General features: G+C 41.5%; 2 protein-coding genes across 6 annotated transcripts in view; both read left to right on the forward strand.

Moving 5' to 3' along the window:
- tesk1 (testis associated actin remodelling kinase 1) overlaps window positions 1-13,280 on the forward strand; it is a 33,142-nt gene extending 19,862 nt beyond the window's left edge. For 3 of the 5 annotated variants that reach the window (XM_031289910.2, XM_035994068.1, XM_031289911.2), the window contains exons 5-11: window positions 1,179-1,325; window positions 2,122-2,204; window positions 5,151-5,241; window positions 5,884-5,967; window positions 7,899-7,985; window positions 8,687-8,783; window positions 8,878-10,802. In XM_031289910.2, the coding sequence (XP_031145770.1) occupies window positions 1,179-1,325; window positions 2,122-2,204; window positions 5,151-5,241; window positions 5,884-5,967; window positions 7,899-7,985; window positions 8,687-8,783; window positions 8,878-10,004 (1,716 nt within the window). In that variant the 3' untranslated portion in view covers window positions 10,005-10,802. Of the gene's footprint in view, window positions 1-1,178; window positions 1,326-2,121; window positions 2,205-5,150; window positions 5,242-5,883; window positions 5,968-7,898; window positions 7,986-8,686; window positions 8,784-8,877; window positions 10,803-13,226 lie in introns of those variants that run through there. The other 2 variants (XR_004895564.1, XM_031289912.2) reach the window with 2 other exon arrangements.
- Window positions 12,787-17,418, forward strand: si:dkeyp-75h12.7. Its single transcript, XM_035994238.1, has 7 exons — window positions 12,787-12,902; window positions 13,101-13,221; window positions 14,122-14,291; window positions 14,482-14,660; window positions 14,989-15,151; window positions 16,952-17,076; window positions 17,182-17,418. The coding sequence occupies exons 1-7, from the start codon at window positions 12,842-12,844 to the stop codon at window positions 17,416-17,418; spliced, it is 1,056 nt and encodes a 351-aa protein (XP_035850131.1). The 5' UTR covers window positions 12,787-12,841.
- Window positions 17,419-17,875: the final 457 nt, after the last annotated feature.

Genomic DNA, 17,875 nt, shown 5'->3' on the forward strand with positions numbered 1-17,875 from the left:
ATTTGGTGTTCTGCTGTGTCTGTAATGGTACTAGTGTATTTGTGTGACATGTCATCATGTTGTATTATTTGAAAAGGTCAGCAAAAAAATTACTGGGTTTTAAAAAAAATATTGAATTGGTAATAAATGGGCCTGTTAAGAGAGTTAGCTGATAGACAGTAAAACCTCTTTTATGGCCCAGGTATTGACTTCTCTGTAGCGCAATTCATCTTTTACTTTTTAAAATGTCAGAAAAAGGGAAATTCTGGTCACCTTGTGGTTAAAATGCATACCATATAACCGCAATGTCTCCGGTGACCTTTGTTTCATGTCACAGCTATATTTTCTGTTTCAATACTCTCACTGTAGAAGAAGCAAAAAGGCTCACACAACTCTTAAGATTTTAGAAGATAAAAAAAAAAAAAAAAAGAATGGCTGCACAGTTTCCCACAACTCAAGGTGGCATCTTCAACTCGTTGCTTGTTTTGTTTTTACAGCACTTAAAACCCAGAGATATACAATTAACGTTGATGTAAAACAGAAAAAAGCAGTAGATCCTCACATTTTAGAAGTGGCAACCAAGACTTCACAATTGATTGACTTTTGTAATTGTCACCTTAAGAAGGAGCAGTAAAATAAATTGTGGACTGGTCAATGAACCAGGACAATAAAAAGAGAAAAAGGCTGATAACCATACTGATTATAGACTAAATATGTATTAATTCAATTCAATTTTATTTATAGTATCAAATCATAACAAGAGTTATCTCAAGACACTTTACAAATAGAGTAGGTCTAGACCACACTATAATTTACAAAGACCCAACAATTCCAGTAATTCCCCCAAGAGCAAGCATTTAGTGCGACAGTGGCGAGGAAAAACTTCCTTTTAGGGAGAAAACTTGGACAGACCCAGGCACTTGGTAGGCGGTGTCTGACGATGCCGGACTTATTATTACTTACTATTAATGTGTTGTGTAGGTAATGATTTACGGCAACATTCATGTTAACAGCACAATCTTTACAGGATATTACTGCATGGCATCAGTGTGACTTTTAGATCCCAATTTCCCAAAACAATAAGGGAAGCCGCTTTTATATCAGCAGCTAATCCCTTTCAAAATGGAATGAACTCCTTGTTCATTCATTTGTGTTAATAATTAAACTCCTTTTTGTTGCCGTTTATCCCAATGATCCAGTACATCAACGGTGGTAACTTGGAGCAGCTGTTGGGGAGTGACATGTACCTATCGTGGAGCGTGCGGATGATCCTGGCCCTGGACATCGCCCGGGGACTGCAGTACCTGCACAGCAAGGGCATCTTCCACCGGGACCTCACCTCCAAGGTGATGAGACAAACACTCACGCGTCAGTGCCCACGAACAGCACATACACATCACTGAACACCAGGGACTTAGCTTCTAAGGTAGCAATACATGTGTATTATATGCACATAAAACTACACTTACTTAACATATGGATGTTTCGCAAGAACATGGCTACCCTGAGGCACACAAAGAAGTCAACACACTAATGTTGTTCCAACATGAGTGTCCTATAACTGCAAAACAATTTAATCTTTTGCTTTTAATGTAGATTTTGGAAACAGTAAAAAGCTCTGGTGCAGATTAAGAGGCTTTGCAGATGCGTCACAGATCTTGCAGCGACATTAACAAAAACGATCTGTGGGAAATATAGCAAGTCAATTCGGTAAAGTTCTGAATGGAAAATGAATAATAAGTTCACAGTAAATTACTGAAACAGTAAATGGACTAAACTTCAAAATGGCTTGCAGCTTAATTGATCAAAACAGGCGGTGAGAAAAGAAAGTGAAATAAGAGACGTAAACATGAAGTGTACAAACTACAACATATCAAGCTTTAAAACCTAAAAAAGCCAGAGAAATAAGATAACTGACATCTCATCTCATCTGTTGGCTATTGGCAAGTCTTACAGGAAATGAAATGCTCTGCACAACAGAATCTTTCATCACTTTTGAAATACACACTAAGGGCCACATGCAGCCTTACACACACACACACACACACACACACACACACACACACACACACACACACACACACACACACACTCTTAACAGCAGTAATAGTGATTTGTGTGACATCTGACCCCACTGTGCAGAACTGCCTGGTGCGTTGGGAGAGCTGCGTGTGCTCAGCCGTGGTGGGAGACTTTGGCCTGGCGGAGAAAATCCCAGATTACAGGTCAGTCCATTCATCGAAACTTCTATCAACACTGTGATTAGATAAGTCACGCTCAATAAATCACATTCCTCTACTTCTCTCTTTGTCTTACTTATCCCTAGCTATATCCGTCTGAGCACAGTGTTCATAAATGTGTCCCACAGCTTCTCTTTTCTCCCAGATGAGACACAATCACACACAGAAAGAGACATGTTACTCACACCAAAGCACAGTCAGGTTTTTCCAAAGTATGTACAACCTGCTTCCCTGCCGAATGTTGTGGTTAACCCCCCTCTCCCCGCCACCACTCACTGTTTTAAAGATCTTATTAATACTGTGAGGCGTCATTGCAAGGCGGCCATGATGCACAGCGGACTCGCCGCTCTGTTGCCGTCCTCTCTTGTTTCCTTCTCTGTGTTTGCAGGTGTGTTTTTTTAATATGCTGTGACATTTACTGTATGTGGCATAATTTACTCACTGCCATCAATCCACCGCTGGTCTGTGCTGACTATAAATGACCAGCAACGTTACAGCCATCCAGTTTTATTTTCTTTTGCTGGTTCTTCAGTGACATATCTTTTTATAACAACAATGACATTTTTTTTATTTAACTAAAACTAGGAGTACCACAATAAGGGAAGTGCTTCAAGGCGAAGAAAGGAAAAAATTCAAAAAAGCAGTACTGATTGTGAATTATAGTTTTGTGCAAATACAAATCTCCAAAATTTTGAATGATAAATAATAGATTATAAAATATAAAGTTTATCAGCCATGTCCAGGGAAAAACCTCATCTCTAGACTAACTGTCTGGAAGTGCTGAAATCCTGGCAGTATCAAAAACCTAGTATCTGGAAAAACCTTTCATGTCCTCAAATATTGATTATAGGCAGAAATGGGGCTGGTATTACTCTTATCATTGATCCCTCGGCAAGAAAGAAAATAAGCGTATTTCCCTAAATGCTGAACTAAGTCGGACAAAGTCTTCCAAAATGGAAATATTCCAGTTAAGTACCACTAGGTCAAATTGTAATTAAGTACATGACTTCAGTAAAAAAATACTTTCTCTTGTTGCCAGTTTATCTACGACTTGACATCACTTCTCCTCAACGTCCATATAAGTCCATGACTGAAATTAGACAGTTTGTCGACTTTGTAATTATTTCAACAGTCAGGCAGTGAATTGATAACAATATAGAGCATCAACTGGCAGGCAGTATGTCAGAGTCTGCCTACACATGTATAGACACACACTCGACACACAGTTAAGTCCCATTAGCTCCTTATTCTCGCCTCCTCGCTCTGTCTGCAGTCATTTAGTAAACACATGACTCTTGCTGAGACAAGACAGCTGCCACTGTAACCTGGCCTGCCCTTGTGTGTGTGTGTGTGTGTGTGTGTGTGTGTGTGTCTCCACTGGCTCTGTTTGTGCTCGGCCACCTTTCGTGTTTACACAAGTGTGTGTGTGTTCGGTAAAATGTTTCATGCTTTTGACTTAAGAAAAATACATGTCCATCCAGATAAAAACAAGGCTAAAAGGTTAATATTTTACACATGCAGGGCTTTGACCTGAGTATGTGTCATTGTGTATTTTTGCATACCTGAAGCTATCAAACATAAAGCCTCTGTTTGCTCCAGCCTCTGCTTCAATAGCAGCTGGTGAATTGTGTTTGTCGTTTTCAAGGGCATGTTTGCTTTTATATTGTAGTCAAACACTGTTGTATCCTGTAGCGGAGTGCTAACAGAGAATGGGTGGTGTTGACAACCCTTTACGAATATTTGTGGTAGTGTTGTAGTGCTACTACCACTGTGCTTGTGGCATGAAGGGAAGGAGGGAAGGATGGATGGAGGGAAGGAGAGGAGATGAAGGGGTCTTAGGAAAAGCACTCCAAAAAAGGTCAAACTATTCCAGTCCTCCTTTGCTCTTACTGGATCTCTGCTGCAACTCATATAACAAGTCACTCCTGTCCTTTACTCTCCCATCATTCCTCTTGTTTCCTTATTAACTCTTTCTGTTCATTTCTGAGAGTCTGTTGAGCTGTTTTCCCTCAGTTGCCTTCTGCACGCTCTCGGTTTCTTGTTTCTGTCGGTCCACTTCTCCAAATGGTGTTTAGGTTGGGATCCATGACCGTCTCGGCTCCTCATCTCTTCCTCTGCCATTACTTCCCTCGCTGTGTTTTTCTGCAGTATCATAGCCCACTGTAGCAGATGGAAATAGCACAGAAAGGAAGTATCTGCCAGCTGTGTGTGTGTTGTGTGTGTGTGTGTGTGTGTGTGTGTGTGTGCGCGGTCCTTGCAGATTCTTGTTTTCCTTCCTTTTATTCAGCTAAAATTGCACAACCATATCTCAATGTAACTGAAAAACACTGTGGTTTCTTAGATACAGAGGAAGTGCACACAAACACTCTCACATAGCTGGGTTTCACCCCATAATCTCACTCTCTTAGCTGTCGACTTATCGCTTACTCTACAAATGTTTTCAGCTATTTCTTATTCCGAGGTGAAATTTCTTTAAAGCCTCATCTGCCAAATTAGCATTTATATTCACCTCCACTGTATTTGAGTAAAGGTAGAAATCTCAAAACGAGGGTGAATAAATAATTCTGCAGGTGTCACTCGCTGTTTTATAATTTGGGTGAATTAACCCTTTAATGGTGCTTTTTTTTTTTTTTTTTTAATAGACTCTTTTTGTTATTTAATTCAGCCCTTTTCTTTCAGGCAGTTTCAGACCAACCTCTGTAACATCACTGTTGCCACCTTAAAGACTTCATTTTAAGTGATTCATAAGTCCTTACAGAAACATTATTCTTTCCCCAAACTGTTAAAATTTTAAAGCAATATCCACTCCTTTCAAACGTAGGTGTTGTGAAATGGATTTAAGCGCCTCAAATAAGTGCTGGTTTAACATGAAGCCTCCATCATTTTCTCTCCTCTTCCCTCCATCTATCCCTGCCTCTTCCCTCACTGCAGTGAGGAGGAGGACCAGGAGCCTCTGGCTGTCGTCGGCTCCCCCTACTGGATGGCCCCGGAGGTGCTCAGAGGAGAGGTGTATAATGAGAAGGTACCAACAGATTGCTGTCTTCATTACCTTTCAGCTGCAGATTGTTGCAAGAGTTCAAGGTCCGCAGTGGGTGTGATGAAAGCACACCCAGTCAAATAAACCCAGTACCCAGGCAGCGAAGTAATAAATATTTAATAACTCAGTTATTATGTTGAAGGCAAACAGGAATTTAGTTATGTAAGAGGTGTACTTCTTGGCTTGTATTTTTCTGTATGGCTCATTGGACATCCTGTTTGCCCGACATTTTCTGTGTTATGCAGCCTGCCTTGCCTCACAAGAAACTACAAATTAGTATAAAGCACATCCGGAATGTTGTGCATGTTTTTAGATTATATTGCAAAAAAAACAATACAAATCCACATCATTGACTTAATCAGATTTTCAGACCTTCATGTCTACAATAAAAGCATAAACCACATACATTACCAATAAAGCATATGCAATTGTAATTTACATGAGAAATACATTTTGAATTTTGATCTGTTCGAGTGTTTGGTTAAATGAAAGTTGATAAACCCAGAATATAAGCACACAAGTAAAATATAAACTGTATGGTAGTTCTCTTTCCCTGTTTTATTTGATCTCATCTTTACCCCTCCATGTGTATCTCTCTTTGATCGACTCGTCGTCCTCTCTCTGCAGGTGGATGTGTTTGCGTACGGGATCATCCTGTGTGAGATCATTGCAAGGATACAGGCTGACCCCGACATCCTGCCACGCACTGAGGTACCGATGACAACGTTGTCATCATTAATGATTCCCCTATTCCTTTATCATCACATACTTATCATCTCAAACAAACATGATGTAATAGATTTTTCATTAGTTTTTCCATATTAATAATATTAAGAAATGGATCTGTTGGTATCAAGTGGCTCCCCCTACACTTCCACCTAATGTTAGACCTACCTGTAGCCTTCCCCTGTCTTTCCTGATCCACCATCCTCACACCTGAATGAAATGAACTCACTGTTAAATATAGCAGCCTAAATTCAATGCTTAAATCAGCCTAGTGATGGCATCTGATAAGACAACTATTATGCAGTAAGGTTGTGCTGCTGTTGAAATTACATTCACATTTTGTATTTTAAATATATATATTTTTTTTTTCTTCATATTTATTTATTTTTCTTCTTGTCATTTATTGTGCATGCTACATTATATTTACCAGTTGTTATTTGACCTTAATAAAATTGAGATATGTCATGCATGGGATTGGTATCATAGGGTTTAACCAAAATCTAAATGTAGCTATCAGCAACATTGGTTTGCATTAAATTAGCAAACACTAGCCAGTCTGTTAACATGAATATTTGCAAGCCTCCAAGTTTGGTAGCAAATCTATGCATGATTCCATGGTAAACCAGAGTTATTGCATTAGTTATGTTTTCCAGATTCTTGTCATTTATTGTACATGCTACCTTATATTTACCAGTTTTCAGCTTAGCAACCTCGGTTTTGCATATTCTAAGCTAGCCGTAAACCCCCATTTGGCTGCTACATTCCCAGTGTTAGCAAACGCTAGCTAGTCTGTTAACATGAATAGTTGCAAGCCTCCAAGCACAGACATCACACTTTAAATCCTACCTGTTGCCTCTCACCATCCACTTATTTAACTGCTGTCACATCCCTTAGTATGGCATCTCCTTTTCCCTCTTTCTTTTTCTATTTTTTGCCCCAACAGCTGTTTTGCTTTGTTCTTTTTCTTTTTCCATACTACTCTACTTCACTACTCGTACCTGCTCGCTCTGCGCTCACGGCGCCCCCCCCCCCCCTTCTATGTCAACATTCTATGATGGAAGAGAGACAGGGCACCTACTCTATCCTGTTAGTCATCTAAAATGTTATATAATAACATTGAGGAAATGCAGAAATGATAGAAACGCACAACAGCATCTACATATAGAAAATACCAAAAAAATTACTTTTAACCATCGCTTTGGCGCCCCCCATGGTGCTGCGCCCCTATGCGCCGCATATAGCGCATATCCACTTTTTGCGCCACTGGCGTGAATACCATTAAAGAAAAGATAAAAAATTATGTAAAATGGTGGATATCTCACTTTGGAATCTAACTGCTAATCTTGAACAAACAGGAAGCTGACTTTATCTTGAAAGAAGCTTGCATGTCCCTAAATGCTCAAAATACATATAGTGCCTTATGATTTGTTTATTAAACACAGTGTATATGCTGTGTGAATCTCTTACTCACTTCAGATATACTTTATGATAAATCAGTGTAGACAGTAAAACTCTTTATTTTTGAGTAATCTGTTGATGTTCACTGTTGTCCCACAATGCAATGCATAGACAAATTAGGGGAACTGCTCACAGTTGCAAAAAAAAAAACCCCAAAAAACAATTGTGGCTGGTGGTGAAACAGCATATGAAACAATAGTAAATAAAAAAACATCTGCTGGTACATGTATTGCATCATTTCTTGTTGGCATAGCCAGTGCAATAATAGCAGCAATAACAACATACTGTGTACAGTTAGTATGTAGTGTGGATGTAGGACTCGGTATCAGTGTTAAACCCACACTGAAAGTTTTTTAAGTTATTAAGAGTATTTCTCCCCCTTGTGTCCTGTTTTTGTACAGAAACAAAAAAACATCTTCTTTTTAAAGTGCCTAAGTGTCCTTTGTGCTTTTGTACAGGACTTTGGTTTGGATGTGGATACCTTTCAACAGATGGTGGGAGATTGTCCTCCTGACTTCCTGAAACTGGCCATTGCCTGCTGTAATGTAAGAAAAACACCCATCACACACACACACACACACACGCACACGCACACGCACACGCACGGGCGCGGGCACACGCACGCACCCCCTGCCTTCTCTGTTAATTCTACCGTTATCTTCTTTGCTGCTGGGTCACTCTATCATTAGCCTAGTTTTCCAAAATGACCATACAGCTGAATCAACAGCTAGTTTGTAGAACAGTCTGAAAGTAGAATTTTTTTGCAGGACTGTTGTATAATACTGCATTAGCTTTACCTAGGTGTACCTTGGTGTACCAGGTATCTACAGCGTCACTTGGGAGAAGAAAAAGTAACTTTTGCGTCACGTCTTTCGTACCAGATGCCAAATGTTGGTTGAGAATTGTACGTTTATACTTAATAGTCCTTTCATGTTTAAACAAAGCAATTGTAGAGCACTCTGTAACCTATGTTTAAATTCCTGAAAGCCATAATTTTAACAGATAGATGACTCCAAAAATGTTACAGATTGCATGCTTGAAATGGGTGGGCATCATCTACCTTTTAGCATCCAAGTCATGTGTTGATCTCCTCAATTTCTTGAGTTTATGGATCAGATAAAAAAGTAGTGACAAGATCAAATCAGTCTTAATTTTTCACTGCAGTTTATTTGAAATTACTGTAGTTATTGTCTCTTTCCTTCATGCTCTTGTTCAATCTGTTGAATTTGTTTCTCCCTTCTGCCAGATGAATTCAAAGCTCCGTCCATCCTTCTCCCAAATTGTGGTGGAGTTGGAGAGGAGACAGGCTGAGAGGAAACAGAAGGACGAACCATCAGTCAAAGGTGAGTCCTCAAACGCTCTGTACTGTAGGCACCAAATAGTAAACATGTTTGTTTCTGCAGATTAAAAAGGTCCATTCACTCTTTTTCTTTGAAGTAGTTTCTCCAGTCATTGGTCCTCTACGAAGACGATCCCTCTGCCTACTGTCAGATCCTCGACTCTCCCGCAGCAAATCCGACATGCTCCACCCCCCAGACATGTCCCCCTCTGTTACTACGGCAATTCCTGCTCGGGTCAACCCCTTCTCTCAGAGGGAGGACCTCAAGGGAGGCAAGATCAAGCTGTTTGACACTCCCAGCAAGTCTGTCATCTCCCTTACCTTCACCCTGCCTCCTCCACCTGACTGCGACGACCCCTCTGTGTCCGAGACTGACAGCGGTGAGCTACCGAGGAGGCACCGACGCTGCTACTCGCTGCCTTGTACACCTCCTCCGCACCTCACATCAGCGCCGAACACTGTCCTTACCGAGGAGGAATCCATGTCTGAGGTAGACACTGTAAACGGAGAGACAAACAGAGTGAGCGAAGAAGAGAGACTGTTAGGAGAAGAGAAGGAGATCAGGGAAGGGAGCGGAACTGATTCAGGCCTTCCTCTTTCCATTGAACCCCTGTCGCTGGACCAAGAGGAAGAGGGGGAGGAGGAGGACAACGAGGAGGAGGAGCCCATGGACTGTACCAGCTCCCCAGACACACAAGACAGCACTTCATCTCCTTATTCCAAACTCTCCTTTCCTCCGTCCCACTCCTCGACTCCCATTCAACCCTCCACTCCTCCCTTCTCAAACGGCTGGGGGTCGGCAATCTCCAACGGGCCCCCGTGCCTGCCTCCCCTCTCTCATTTGGACAACAACAACGTGGTCGTGGGTCGACCCTTGGGATGGAGCGCCACCACCAGTGCTCCCACCACAACCAACAACAACGGCTACCACTTCCCTCCCAGCGACCCCGCTGGGTCGTCCCCATTCGGCTCCGGCAGCGGACACTCTCTGGACCAGGAGGAGGTCATCTCCTGTCCCGGCTGCTGCCTCGCTGGCCTTCGCTTTCCCTCAATGTGTCCCCGAGCTCCACCGCGCAGAAACCCCTACAAGAACTTGAACGGGGACCATGCAGCTTCACGTGGGCTGCTTTGTCCGGGACCCAAGGGCCTGCCGCCCTCCCCTACCCCCACAACTACCACCACCAGCCTAGAGCCGGGACTTGCCTTGCCGGGGGCACAGACATAAACTTCTCAACACCAAATGCACACCGAGAAGATTTGTGGAAACTCTGCACCAAAAGCTCATCCCTGGAAATTAAGTGGGTCTTCGAAGAATTTGCACTGATTTTAACGCAGCAATACCCTGCTTATTTTCCAGACACACTTTTTGGTGCAGATCAGTTTACCAAAACACACTCCAGGCTGACTTTCTCCGTGAAAACTGTAGGACAAGGTGCTGGTGACTTGTTGCATGTCGCCCTCTGCTGGGCTGAGGGCGACATGTAGATCTGACTGTTGATCTACATCAAGAACTGTTCAGCATGGAAACACTCCAGTTTGGGGTCCACTTGGTTGGATCCTGTAAATGTGCAGATGTAAAGATTCTTATGACTGATGATATTGATGATGATGCTCAAATGAGGAATGTTAAGCTTAGTATTATTACTGCTGCAATGATTTTGATGTTTGGTGCTGTTTCTAAATGAACAGGCAGTTTTGCTTTAATGTCTTTAATTATCAAGAGGGTGTATGGTGCACTGCTGGGCTGTGTGTGTGTGTGTGTGTGTGTGTGTGTGTGTGTGTGTGTGTGTGTGTGTGTGTGTGTGTGTGTGCTGTACACAGTTCTTTTGTCCTTTTTTTGTTGCTGTATGATCTCTATTGGCCCTTCTGGTTGCCTGGTTAAGCACTTCAACTGTATTACTGTTGTTAATAAGGAAACTATTGATGTTATTACTTTTGAGAATGAATGGTCAAAGACCTGCTTAAGAGATGAACCGATTCTTATTATTTAAAGAATGCATTGAATAAAAAATAGAATGCAGTTCTGCTGATATGTATCTGTTTTTTTTTTTTAGCCATGATAGGTCCAGACTAAAATATCTCAACATTAAATGGATAAGCATGGGATTTGGTGCAGAAATTCATGGTGCCCAGACTATGTATCCTGATGACTCCTGGTGATCCACTGACTTTTCATTACTGCGAGGTTCACATTTTAGTTTTGAGTGAAATGTCTCAACTATTTGGATAGATTGTCATGAAATTCATGGACATTCATGTTCCCCTCAAGAAGAATTGTAATGACGTTGGTGGTCCCTTAACTTAGTTAAGTCATAGTGCCATCATCACATCAAAGTTTTAAATTTATTACTGCAAATTACCGTAACTACCTGCACAACTAATCATTCCCATTAGCCCCAGCTGTACTTTGTGTTAAAGGTCCCATGACATGGTGCTTTTTGGATGCTTTTATATAGACCTTAGTGGTCCCCTAATACTGTATCTGAAGTCTCTTTTATATAGACCTTAGTGGTCCCCTAATACTGTATCTGAAGTCTCTTTCCCGAAATTCAGCCTTGGTGCAGAATTACAGCCACTAGAGCCAGTCCCACAATGAGCTTTACTTAGTATGTGCCATTTCTGTGTCTGTAGCTATTGAGGAGGAGGGGGGGGGGGCAAGGTGGAGGGTGGGTTTGTGGCCTTGACCAACTGCCACTTTGCTCGTTTGAAAGCCATGATGTCTCTCTCTCATGGGTGGGCCAAATTCTCTGGGCGGGCAAAGCAGAGAAAGGGGAGGTAATCTTGCTCCTTATGACAACATAAGGAGCAAGATTCCAGATCGGCCCATCTGAGCTTTCATTTTCTCAAAGGCAGAGCAGGATACCCAGGGCTCAGTTTACACCTATCACCATTTCTAGCCACTGGGGGACCATAGGCAGGCTGGGGGAACTCATATTAATGTTAAAAAACCTCATAAAGTGAAAGTTTTATGCCATGGGCCCTTTAATTAGCAATTTTTAGCATCCTAGCAATGATGGTGAACAGTGTACCTGTTAGGCATCAATGTGTTAACATTAGATTATTTATTTTTACTTTTATTGACTCCCTTGGGAGAGATTTGTCTTGGCCATTCAAGAGAACACAGGTGACATAGCAGCACACAGTCTCTCCAAATACACAAAAAATATCCGTATACATGTACAGTCAAAATTACATTTAACATTCAGTAACACACACAGATCCATATACACCAGAACATACACACCAATCTATTGCACATTCCCCCAATAAAAGGGATAATGTTTGAGTTAACTTTCACCTGCTATTGTCTTCCAATGAGGAATGCATGATGCCATTGGATTATATAGGGGTTCACCTTCATCTGGTTCAGCTTGTTTAACAGGGTTTTAGGGAGTATGGTATTTTCAAGCTGAGCTAAAATCCATAAACACTGGATCTAGCATAGCCTCCAGGATTTTCAAGGTGCTTTATACTTGTTGGACAGTTCAGTAAAACAACATTTGAATATATTATTTAAAACATCAATGTAATATCTTATTTTAATCATGATTCAAGTGCATCTTCTTCGTCTAACTGTCTCAGTCTCTCAAACTTCTCCTCCTCTAAGTGGATTACAGCCTATCCTCTCTCTTACAAAATCACCGGCTTTCAATTGAATCCTTATCTCTCCACCCCTTCCACCTTCCTTCTAGGCTCCAGTCTTGCCCCCGCAGCTTATTGCATCTCCTCCTCAGTGTGTCTTTACAGTTTGTCTTGCTTTTAAAGGGAGTTGTCCCCTACAGTGCAGTACAGGCTGTAGCTAAGACCATCACAGTCTTGCTCACTTGATCCAGAGGTCACCAAGCTGCCATGGAGACACCAGGTGTAACCACAGTGGGGTTAGGGTTGTGTCGTGCTGCTGATCACTGGTGAGTACTGAAGTCAACATCAGTTGTTTTTTTTTATTTCACTTCTCTGTAGCTATTTCCTGTGTTTAAATAAGTCGTCACCTACAGCGTACTACAGGCTGTAGCTAAGACCATCACAGTCTTGTTCACTTGATCCAGAGGTCACCAAGTTGCCATGGAGACACCAGGTGTAACCACTGTGGGCTTGGGGTTGTGTGTCGTGCTGCTGATCACTGGTGAGTACTGAAGTCAATATGCGTTTTTTTATTTTTTTATTTATTTCACTTCTCTGTAGCTGTTTTCCGTGTTTCAATAAGCTATCTCCTCTGTGGGTGCTCATACATGCAAGTGTTAACAAAGTTGTGACAATCAGACTTAACAGGTCAATGAGCATCGGTGTGAGTGTGCTATTTTGGTGTGTGCGAACTGTCCAGGGTCAACTGGGTCAGTCTGTTCCCCTGCAGTGGAATCACTGGACTTAGGATGCCTCCTGCGGTGGGATTGTCCCCAAGCCAGTCCTAATACCACCTATACCGTGCAGACAAAGACACAGGGGTAAGTGTGTGTGTGTGTGTGTGTGTGTGTGTGTGTGTGTGTGTGTGTGTGTGTGTGAGTGTGACATCCTGTAACTTCACACACTTTGATTGTGCTGCTACAAAGTACAATAACTGTATTCACATATACAGACACAAGACACACTCATTTTTATCCCCTCACATGTTTTTGTATTTAAGTTTTTATTGCAACTGACAATTATTTTTCAATACACTTCTGGTAACTATTTATACTTGTGTATATATATTTAGTATTTATATTTAGTTTAAAGTTACATATCCATAAGAAGTACTTCTGCTGCTGTGACACTACAATTTATCCATGTAGGATCAATGACAGTTATCTGTATGGTCATACTACACATTTAAATTTGATTAGTAAAGTGTACTAGATCAAGTGCTGAATTAAATAAGACTACAAAGTTATGATTTGATAAAAAAAATATGTGGTTTCCACTTTTCAAGCAACAAGCGTAATTTGCTTTCTTGCTATTGCAAATTGCAATAACAAGACATAAGGTACATAATAATTATAAAAATAATGTTATGCGATATAATCTTATAGCAATATGACAAAGTTGCCATCTCAGTTAGACCAAAATTTCAACATTTAGATGAAAAGAAATCAAGATGTGAAATTTGAATTGGAACAATGCCTTATAGTTTAGGCCTACATCATTTCAAATGACCTGACCTAAATACTGAACAGCTTTAACATTAATGTGTGAATCTTGGAAATTAAAGGTCTAATATTGTTCTATGCTGAAACCTTTAAATTGCACAGACATATAAAACATGTGCTAGTGAAAGCCTGTGATTTGAAGAGAGAATTTTTGTTTTTGCTCATGCAAATACTTGTACATCATGTGACTGTGTACTCTTGGGTGTACTCTTGTTGCAGAGGCCCCTGGCAGGACGTACCGTGGTGTGTTTGGGTCTCGTCCCGTAGCTGTGACGTCTCGCAGGCCTTCTCAAACTTTGAGCTGTACAATATGATTCGTCTGGGCGTCCACCTCAGCCCTAGCTCCACCGTCTGGATGAAGCCACGCAAGTTCGACTACAGTGACTTCAGTCAGTGAGAGTCTGCAGTTGCTGTATTACAACAGTTTACGAAAACCTGTGATACAGAGTACATAGAGCCTGCCAGTTCCCCTCTCTCTGTTGCATGGTTAAAAACTGATCCTTTTAAAAGTACATTAACCTGCTTTTATTTGTAATATGATAATGAACAGCTCCTCTCTCTCTGCTTTGCCCACTTCAGCCTTCAGCCCTCCCTCTGTCTCAGCCTCTTTGAAAGATGACCAGCTGTTGGTGAATGTGCAGTACCCCTGTACTGCCAACAGGAGGTGCTCCCCGGGGAGGTGCTGTCCCATTTCTGAACTAATTGACCCCTGGACCACAGTGACTGTATACAATGAGCTCAATCACTCTGAGTACCAGGTCTGACATGCTTTTTGTTTTGTTGATATTTATATAAAAACTTAACCCTCTGTGAAATAATGCACATTTTCTAAAGACCTGCAATGGGATACAGTATATAAACAAGAAAACACTGATGTTGCTATTTTAAATCCACTTGTTTATTAAAATGTAGGTTTTGTGTACAATTGTGATTGCATCCCAAATGTAATGTTAATTGTAATGAAATGTGGAAAAGTGTTACTGCAATCAAAGGTCCCCCTAAATCAACTCAGTGTCAGTGAATTACTTTTTAACTTTTGAATCGCTGGTTTTATTTTGAAAAGCCCAGTGCTGTGTGTTCTTGCAGAGCCGTACTGTTTGGACCCAGGAGGTGGTGTCCCATGTGGAGTTCTCAGGCTTTGCTCCAGGTCAGAACTACTGTGCTGTGGCCAACTTCTCCTTCCCGACCTTTGCCATTGCCGCTTCCCCGAAATCTGCTCCTCAGTGTGTCGCGATTGTTTCCAAATCAGGTGAGGAAAACTGAAGACGAGTCAAATTTTAATTTTTGAAACTTTGAGACCGTTAAATCCCATCATGACCTTTAGCATCAACCTGAAGTTCCCTTAAATTTATCACAATTTAACCTTAAAGCAACACTAGAGAACTTTTCCTGCTTCGGTCCCCCTACAGGTTGGAAATTGGAATTGTCCATTACATTACATTGTCCAGTTCATTCGAACTACAGATCCGCTACCCGATCTGGCAAACTTGCATAATGTAATGTAATGGACAATTCTGCTTCCAACCTGTAGGGGGACTGAAGCGGGAAAAGTTCTCAAGACCTTGCTTTTGCAGGTGTGTGCCCAAAAAAGTGTATGCTAGCCCATGGCCCTATTATCACCAATACACTGACCAACTTTAAACAGGTCGAGGAGCACCTACGATACACCAATAAGTGGCATTTTAATACCCCAATATGGCACAATGCACACCTAATGTCTGGTAACAAACCCTTTACTTGTAACCAGTGGAGTGGCAGAGGTATTTATACTTTAGACCAGCTATTCAATGATGAAGGTATGTTCAGTTTTGAAGACCTGAGAGCTAGCTTTGAGGACCCTAGGACATCCTTTTTCCTTTATCTTAAGATCAGCCCTAAAATGTTATGGAGTGCCAACAGTCTTGAGATGCACCTAATCATTAAATTGCTTGTTGATTCTCCTGTGAGTGGATTGGTGTCCAAGATTCATGCTAAACTGATGCAAATATCTGTAGGAGAACTCCCAATAGTAAAGAAATGGGAGCGAGAGCTGACCCCTGAGGGGAACGTAATTAATTGGGAGACAGTTTGGGACAACATTTCCCACTGTTCCAAGAACCCAAATCACCAGCAGATCCACTTCAACATATGTCATAGGACATATTGGACTCCTCAGAAGAGATACGTCTCTAAAGTCATTCCCACTCCCTATTGCACGTTCTGTCAACCTGAACAAACTGGAACTTTCCTACGCATGGTCTGGGAGTGTGAACAGGTGCATGAGTTTTTGAATAAAACAACATCAATAATATCTGATATGATAGGATGTTGAATTCCTACTGACCCGATTGTTTTGTTACTTAATGACGACTCTAAATTACACCTGCTTGGGAGACAGAAGAAAATTTGGCTAGCCGGCTCAACCGCAACCAAGAAAATTATAGCTCAACGCTGGCTCCCCCCCCCCCACGCGCTTTGTATAAAACAGTGGTTGGCGTACTTCCTAGACATAATTATGCTGGAGCTCTCTACAGCAAGGATTAACAAAGCCAAGTCATCAACTATAGACCTATTGAAAAATGCAGCAGCACAGGTATCAGTCCTAGTGACCTCAACACCACAAGAATTAGAGAGCGACTCGGCAAGGTGTGCTTTTTGTTTTGTTTTCTTGTATATTGGTTTGTTTTGTTTTCCCCGAGACCGCAGAGGGTGTGGGAGAGTTGTTCTGTATGTTCTATGTTAAAAAATATAAAAATAATAAAAAATTTATCAGAAAAAAAAATACATGTACAAATAAACATGCAAATAAACATGCAAACAAAAGAGGTGCAAACAGGAACACAAGAGAATACATGAAACAAAAAAGAAGAGATAAGAAATATGAGCAAACAAGTAAAAAAAAAAACAAATACATTCATTAAGAAGTGCTTTTAGGAATTTCCTGGCTCATTTTGCAGCCTCACTGTTGATTAATCTTGTTAACCCTGTGTGTGAAATTCTGCAGTTGTTGTATGTTTGTTGGGGCAGCGATTTGTTCAACCGACCTGTACTGTATGTGTTCCCTCTTCAGGCCTGCTACCTGTGTTGTGTCTAGGAACAGGGCTGATTTCTCTGCTCCTTGTTCCACTTCTCACTGTGTTTCTGAGAAGACACAGACAAGCTGCACCAACCACTGAAAATCAACCCAAGACTCTGGTATGATTTATTTAGTTTTTAACTCTTCTTAGAATTTACCAACACAGAAGTGCACTGCCTCTCCTTGACAGATTTTTCATCTTAATTTTTTTCTTTCATTTCAAGGCGTCTGTTCACGAGCCAGTCTCTTTGGTTCCCCTTTCCCCGGTCCCTGTCGACCCTTGTGACATCCACCTGGAATTTGCTGATGATCGAATGTCCATCGATTCCTCCTCCAACCAGGACCAGACTTCGACACACACCAGTGATCCTCTCTGTCACGACCCCAGCTCAGGTGCAGCGTACTGGGACAGTGGCGGGATGAAGCTGGTATCAGCATCCCACCTGTGCCTCACCCTATAGCCGCTTTCCGACCGGAGGAATTTTTGCAGTTCCTAGAACATAACGTTCCTAGAACCCTTTTTTTCTCGTGTTCTGACTGGACCAATTTGGGGATTATTAAGTTTCTCTGGCCGCAGTTCCTGTAACTCTTTCAGCTCCTACTTCAGGGCAGGATCTTTTCCCTTTTCCCTTTTCCGCATAGTGTTAGTTAGATGGCTGCGTTATAATAACAAAAGGTCAGTTCCTATGGTCACTTGGCCAGTGTGAATGCAAATGGGAAAACCGGTTTTGGGGGAGAGTAGTTAGTATAACTGTTTAGAAGTGGACTGTTCCTATAATGATATTCCTGTAACAACTTGGTCGGAAAGAGGCTTATGAGGAAAGAGGTTGGACAAATGGAGACTGAAAGGCTAAAAGACTGAGAGCCATCTTACTGCGAGTGTTGCTCTATAAAGGTGTGCATCAGCGGGGGTCTGTA

The sequence above is a fragment of the Sander lucioperca genome, chromosome 17, assembly GCF_008315115.2.
Source record: "Sander lucioperca isolate FBNREF2018 chromosome 17, SLUC_FBN_1.2, whole genome shotgun sequence".
NCBI classification, from domain to species: domain Eukaryota; kingdom Metazoa; phylum Chordata; class Actinopteri; order Perciformes; family Percidae; genus Sander; species Sander lucioperca.

Bases quoted from the DNA above. Each gene is read 5' to 3' on its own strand.
- si:dkeyp-75h12.7 (XM_035994238.1), top strand. From the start codon at position 12,842: ATGGAGACACCAGGTGTAACCACTGTGGGCTTGGGGTTGTGTGTCGTG. The intron at 15,152-16,951 runs GTGAGGAAAACT...TTCCCTCTTCAG, and splicing joins CGCGATTGTTTCCAAATCAG to GCCTGCTACCTGTGTTGTGT. The intron at 17,077-17,181 runs GTATGATTTATT...TTTCATTTCAAG, and splicing joins AAAATCAACCCAAGACTCTG to GCGTCTGTTCACGAGCCAGT.